The 7,302-nt window shown below is 33.6% G+C and overlaps 1 protein-coding gene across 1 annotated transcript; it reads right to left on the reverse strand.

Annotated features, from left to right (window-relative positions):
- Positions 1–4,342: 4,342 nt before the first annotated feature.
- LOC126678271 (uncharacterized) lies at positions 4,343–6,596 on the reverse strand. Its single transcript, XM_050373172.1, has 6 exons — positions 6,367–6,596; positions 6,094–6,260; positions 5,861–6,036; positions 5,601–5,735; positions 5,361–5,420; positions 4,343–4,462 (listed from the first exon to the last, which is right to left on the reverse strand). The coding sequence occupies exons 1-6, from the start codon at positions 6,594–6,596 to the stop codon at positions 4,343–4,345; spliced, it is 888 nt and encodes a 295-aa protein (XP_050229129.1).
- Positions 6,597–7,302: the final 706 nt, after the last annotated feature.

Genomic DNA, 7,302 nt, shown 5'->3' on the forward strand with positions numbered 1-7,302 from the left:
CTCATCTAGAGAGTTTTGGTTCATCGTCGCGTGCTTCTTGAGGAACAGATTTTATGCAGCAATTGTGCAGAAATAGAATCAGCAAATCACATAATCATGTTTTGCCCTTTTACTTGGCGGTTTTGGACATATTTCCTTTGTACTATTGGTGTCTTATCTTGGACAATGCCGGAGGATGTATCGAGTTTCTATTTTCAATGGATGGATTTGGCGAACCCAAAGAATAAAAACTTTGGGGCAACTATTTTGTTCTTCAATTTATGGGAGATTTGGAAGGCTAGAAATAAGAGAATTTTCCGTAATAAAGCAACGTTTTACAAGGATTTGATTCTGCATTGTATCAAAAAGGGTGTGATTCATTATAGATATCAAAACCTTTTTTTTGTTTATAGTGGTAATAATGTATTTCAATGCCTAGATTTCTTTTCTTGATACTAGCGCTTTTTTATTTTGCCTATCACATTTTGTGATAGTGCTAATATAATTACCATTTATAAAAAAAAAACTATAAACGAATATAGTGAATAAGAGAATAAATAACTATAAAAGAATATAGTGAATAAGAGAAGAAATTGAAAACTTACCTAAAAACTATTAGCTCTTTGAGTATTGAAGAAAAACAAACTTACAAGTATATATATAGTGGTAATTTATGAGTAAATCAAAAATATTTTGTAATATTAATTTATTTTTAGGTTTCCAAAGTTTTATCTAACCACAATTTAATATAGAAAAATGTTACTACTTTTATAACGTTTATAGGAATTAAAAAGAAAAAATTGTGATTATAAGATTTGAAATAGTGAATGAAAGAGTGCCACTTGTCAATTAAAGAAAAAAAACATATTATATAAATATATAAGTTAAAATTTAATTACAATTAGAATAAATATATTCTAAATAAATTGCTATACATTCAATGTTGTACAGTGTCGTATTTTCATTTTAATAACTTAAAATTAAAATTAAAATAATACTTTTTATGTATAATTTTAAGAAAAAATAATACTTAAAGATATTTGTACAAATTTAATAAAAAAAGATCAATATTTGATACATACTCCCATTAGCTAGATATTATTTATTATAAAAAAAAAGTTCAGCAAAATTACTAAATTACAAACCTTTATCAATGGACAATTTCATTAAATCTTTAGCAATATAATAAGGTTACCAAAAAAATAATTAATCCATTGTTATTGTTTCTATATTAGTTTAGCAAATAACATATAAGGTTTACAATCAATTGATGTAATATCATCAAAACTAAAAAGAAAAAAATAGAAATAATTATAAATTGAACGGTTAGATAGTAGATAGTAGAGTAGTATTTTAAATTAGTTCAGTTTTAATAATTTAAAAATATATAGATTTATAGAAATATATATAGAATTATATTAAAATATAGTTGAATTGTATAAAGCTAAAAGTATAAAATGATATAAATTCAACATAATAAATGATCAATAGTAAGAGATGAATATTGTAAAACATAATGGCATTTATAGCTCCAAAAATATACTTATTATTACCTTAATAAATGATGGAGTCTGCCTTCTGATCCGGTGAATTAAACCTGCAAAACATGGTAGAAGTTAATCGGAAAGTGGTTGTTCGATTAACTCTCCGATGCTAAAGTCGGTTTCGAGCTTTGAGCAGCGTTTTGTGTATATGAATGTAGTTGTGTGTTTAGGCATGCCTCATGCTCCTTTTATTGTAGATGATAGCATACCTAGTAGAGTCGTAGTAGGAAAGTGAATCCTACTTTGTAGGGTTTGACCCTGATTAGGAGTAATCTTCCTTATTCAGACATAATTCTATTTAGAAACGTCTATCTAAATAGTCTCGTCTTCCTAAGTTAAAGGTTATCTTCCTAAGTTGGAGTTTGTCTCCAAATAGGTAAGATATTCGAGAATATTCAGTAGATCTGGTAATATGTCAGAGTCCCAGGTTTGACGCGCTTTGTCTGAGTCCTCAGGGATTCGGCATTATTCCTGTCGGGCAGGTCGGGGCGGATCCTATGGATTCGGCCACATGCTTCGTATGTTTTGGTCCTTCTGGCGGGAGTCTGATATCGTCTGAGAATGAATCTCCTGCGAATTGGCTCCATTGTAGTTAAGATAGGATTTGGTATCCATCATTAGCCCCCCCCTCCCACCCGCAAGTGAGCTGAAATCTTAGTATTTATGCCTTAGAGAATTTTAGCTCTTTTGGAGCTGAGTCGTTTCATATTCGGGCGAGTCGATTTACTTCTCCAGCAAGATTTCTATTTTTCTTCTCTCCTCCACGTGTCGTATGTTGATTCTTTGTTGTAACTTGATTTCAAATCAAGTGTCTGTTCGTGTCTTGTTCCTTATATTTAAACTGTTCATGTTTCATTTTCCATTTTTCTTTTCTTTTGTAGGATGTCACGACCCGAAATCTCGAGTTGTGATCGGCGCTAGGAAATGAGAGTGGTAGCTCCGAATCCCGTAGCAAGCCTAAAACGAGTAAAATGTTTTCGCAATATAATGAATAATATAAACAAAACGATCTACCATAAAACATTTTCATAAACTTGAAATATTTACAATACTTATAACATCGTCTGAAGCGATGTACGATAAACCAGGGTCCTATTGCGCTATCTCACACATCAAGCATAGCCCGGTTTGCAAAATAAAGTATACGGTTAAAAGCGTAGTTTAAAGCTTTATTTACATAACAGAGTTGATAAGAAACTGAAACCGTTTAGCTACACCATATATACACGACTAGGACTTGACATCTATTGCAGCACTATCGATCGACGTCTTCTTATTTACATACTTCCAAAATACGAACTTTTGAACAAGGATAGAAGTCCGTCACATTAAAACATTTTACCTGACAGGAAAGACTATTTGGGGGTCAGTCAACGCTGAGTGAGTTTATAGTTTACAAGAGGGTATTATTTAAAACAAAACAATGCTATAAATATTTATTCATATGCACCCAAATATAATTTCCTAATGAAACTCTACACCCAAATAAACCATTTATATTCGAGAATCACTATAACCATAGTATATAACATCATATTATTTAATCCTTAGTGGTACGGTCTTGAGATAATTCGACTGAGTTAACCGCTACCATGTTGCATAGTCCCGAGATAGTTCAACCGAGTTAAGTCATGCCACTACTTAATTCCAAGGTGTGAGTCCCAAGATAGTTCGACCGAGTTAATTCACTAGATACAGGTCCCGAGATAGTTCCACCGAGTTAACCTCGTATCTATCAAAAACGTAATACTCCTTTAGATTTCACATTTCTAATTGTAAAGAGTTCAGATCAAAACTGGTGATCACACAGTTCCTATTGCCGCCCAATAGGAAATCTTGTTCCATCGGACTTACATTGGTTTTAAAACAATCATGCATGTCATTTATAACAAACATGTCAATAATAAAACAATGCTATGCAATTTATATAAAAGTTTTGCATATAAAATTTAATGCACAGTTAATACGTCAAATGTAAACGTAAATAAACTCGCTGCTTGCTACTCCTAAAACCTCGATCGATTAACTGCCGTCTAGCCTAAGGTGCTCCTTGCATGTTAGATGTGTTCCTTGCCGGATCTATATAAGACGTAAATTAACTTAAATAAGATTCTAACTCGATAGATTTATAGACTTTAGGTAAAACACAAACTTAATTCACCATAATTAAATCGCGTCTAACCTTAACGTAAAACTAACTAACAAAACCTTTTTAGGGTCTAATAAAAATTATTAATTGTTTCCACTGAACTTTAGTTCAACTTCTATCTCCAATTTCGTACAATCCTAAGTCCAAGATTTTATTAAATTGAAGTTTACAAACTTCTAGCAACTTGACATGTTAATCGTCAAAGTCTTGCTTATCGCCAAAGATTATAAATGACTAACACATTCCGAGCTCAATCTCGAAACTTTGAATAGCTAACATTATATTAGTATTCAACTTATCTCAAATTCCCAAACAACATCTCAACGACTCAATTTTACCTAAGCGTTTACGATTTAGTCGTAACTTAAACTTGTATTTATAATCTTTAACATATAATTCTATTTCATTTTTCATAACCAATCTTAAATATCATTTTAACAAACTAATAACTAATCTTAACTTAACCATAAAATATATATTCATATATTTTTGTTTTCCATTTTTCCAACTCTTTAAACATTTTCTTAAGAATTTAATCCATTGTTAACAACTCGCTAAGCTCACGTTGTTCGATTCAAACTCAAAGGTATTCGATCGAAGGTCGGAATCATGTCACATTCCTCTCTCCCCGGACGTCCGAGGGCTCTTTGTGCTGCCTCAGCTATGCTCGTTAGACCAGAGCTGCTGCCCTTCGGCAGAATTCTGCCAAAGCAGAGTTTTGCCCGTAAGGGCAGATGAGCTGCTCTTGGTGAGCAGCGTTTTTCTCCTCAATGGAGCTTCCTCCGACCACCTAATTTCCAGAAATTCACACCAAAATTTCACCATAACCTCCCATAAATATTTACCAATTCTCAGCTTAAAATCAAGTCTTAAATTCATCAATTTATCAACACAAATCATCAATTATTTGAGCTGAAAATAAATTACCTAAAATTTCTTCATAATTCTCCAAAACCTAACATCAAATCATCATATAAATAACCTTAATTAACCAACCTAACCTTAAATTAATTAAAGAAAAGAGTTTATCTTAGAAAATAGGATGATTTTCTCTCAAAATCCCTTAAGCTTAGAGTTGATTTCTTAGTGTGATGATGGTGGGGTGGGTCACGGCAAAGAGGAGTTGGAGAAGATGAGGGTATTTTTTTTTGTAGATAATGGAAAAAATAAGAGAAATATGGGTAATTCATAATGGTTAAAAGGGTCTAATTTAGTGGGCTTTAATAATAGAAATGGGCTTAGCAATAGAAATAAGCTTTAATGAATATTAGGTCCTCTTTTTTGTTGTATTTAAAATTTAATTATATTTTATTTCACTTCCGTAAATGTCGTCTTGGTAAACCCGAATCGTTTCTTAAACTTAATAAATTTTCATAGTAATTTCATTTGTATACTTTATTCCGGTACTTAAATTTATTAGCTAGGACTACTTTCTTATTTATTTTTAATCCCGCTAATAAATACTTTATAAAAATGGCATTTTCACTTAGATTTTATTTTTCTCGACTACTTAAATTATCCAAGGCCCGTCAAAATTCTAAAGTCTAATCTCTTTTCCGTCTTTCTTACTTGAATTTCTAAACTCTTAATTTTCTCGGTTCAAACTATTCCTTAAATATGTTGCGGGTTATTACATTCACCCCCCCTTAAAATAAATTCATCATCGAATTTGAAATTTAGCTACGTACCAGGGTCAAATAGGTATGGATATTTTTGTCGCATACTATCTTCTGTCTCCCATGTACATTCTTCAACAGAATGATTTCTCAAAAGAACTTTCACCATTGGAATCTCCTTGGTGCGCAACTTTCGCACTTGTGAGTCAACGATCTCCACCGGTTCCTCTTCATACGTTAATTCCTCACTCACTTACGGGAGGGATCTGATACATATTTCCTAAGCATGGAAATATGGAATACAGGATGAACCTGTGACATGTCTGGTGGCAGTTCCAGTTTATAAGAAACTTTTCTGATACGCTCTACGATTAAATATGGACCCACATATCTTGGAGAAAACTTCCCTTTCTTGCAAAAACGAATCACACTTTTCATAGGTGATACCTTGAGGAAAACGTAGTCTCCAACTTGAAATTCTATATCCTTTCTCTTCGGGTCTGCGTAACTCTTTTGTCGACTAAAAGCAGTATTCAAGCGTTGTTTAATTAATGGTACTTTTTCGATGTAACTTGTACAATCTCCGCTCCCGTCAATTTTCTTTCTCCAACTTCTTCCCAGCAAATAGGAGATCTACACCTACGTCCGTATAGAGCCTCATAAGGAGCCATCTCAATGCTCGAATGATAACTATTATTATATAAGAACTCCACTAAGGGTAAATATGTATCCCAACTTCCTCCAAAATCTAAAATACATAATCATAGCATATCTTCCAATGTCTGAATTGTCCTTTCAGACTGACCATCTATCTGAGGATGAAAAGTAGTACTAAAATCCAATTGTGTCCCTAAGGCTTCTTGCAAGCTCTTCCAGAACCGTGAGGTAAAAGTTGAACCTCTATAAGATACAATTGATACAGGAACTCTATGTAAACTTACAATTTTGTCATATACACCTGTGCCAATTTCGCTGCAGTATATGTTGTCTTTATGGGTATAAAATGTGGTGACTTTGTCAGACGATCCACAATTACCCATATAGAGTCGAAACCTTTTTGTGTCCTAGGTAAACCTACCATAAAGTCCATGGTATTCCTTGCCCACTTCCACTCTGGAATGGGTAAAGGTTGTAGGAATCCATATGTTTGTTGATGTCCACATTAAGTTGTTGACAAGTCGAAAACTTGGCTATATACTGTGCAATATCTCTTTTCATCCCATTCCACCAATATCTTCCTTTGACGTCATGATACATCTTGGTTGATCCAGGATGAATACTGAACGTAGTTCCATGGGTTTCTTCCATAATTTTGTGCCTTAATCCTTCCACATCTGGCACACATTACCTTGTGCCATGTCTTATCACCCTATTGTCTATGCTGAAATCCTGACTCTTTCCTTGTTAAACCTCCTCCATTAATCGTTTTAGTTGAGGATTATCCACTTGTAATTTCTTGATTTGGTCATCCAATGTTGGTTTAATGCGTAACTGAGCTAACAGATTCCCAAGGTTTGGAACTTCAAACTTAACTCCTTGACTAAACAACTTGTGTATTTCCTTAGCTAACGGCCTTCTCCATACTGCCATAATGTGCGCAAGGCTACCTACAGACTTTCTACTCAGGGTATCTGCCACTACGTTGGCCTTCCCTAGATGGTATTGAATAATACAGTCGTAATCTTTCAATAATTCTAACCATCTCCTCTGTCTAAGGTTTAGTTCTCGTTGATCAAATATATACTTTAAACTCTTGTGATCCGTGAATATCTCACACTTTGCTCCATACAGGTAGTGTCTCCAAACTTTTAACGCAACAATCACTGGCGTCAGTTCTAAATCGTGAGTTGGATAGTTCACTTCATGCTTTTTCACCTGGCAAGAAGCATAAGCTATTACTCGACCATGTTGCATAAGGACACACCCTAATACAACTCTTGAAGCATCACAGTAAAATGTGAATCCTTCCGTTCCCTCGGGTAAAGCTAACACGCGTGCTGTCGTTAAGCACTCC

This window comes from Mercurialis annua, linkage group LG4 (assembly GCF_937616625.2).
Source record: "Mercurialis annua linkage group LG4, ddMerAnnu1.2, whole genome shotgun sequence".
Lineage (NCBI taxonomy): Eukaryota > Viridiplantae > Streptophyta > Magnoliopsida > Malpighiales > Euphorbiaceae > Mercurialis > Mercurialis annua.

What these genes read in the sequence shown, in the direction of transcription:
- LOC126678271 (XM_050373172.1), bottom strand. Translation starts at nt 6,596, where the DNA reads ATGGAAGAAACCCATGGAACTACGTTCAGTATTCATCCTGGATCAACC. An exon ending in TTTTCATCCTCAGATAGATG is followed by an intron (nt 6,037 to 6,093) that starts GTCAGTCTGAAA and finishes TATGTATTTTAG; the next exon opens with ATTTTGGAGGAAGTTGGGAT. An exon ending in TCCATACCTATTTGACCCTG is followed by an intron (nt 4,463 to 5,360) that starts GTACGTAGCTAA and finishes TCTGGAAATTAG; the next exon opens with GTGGTCGGAGGAAGCTCCAT.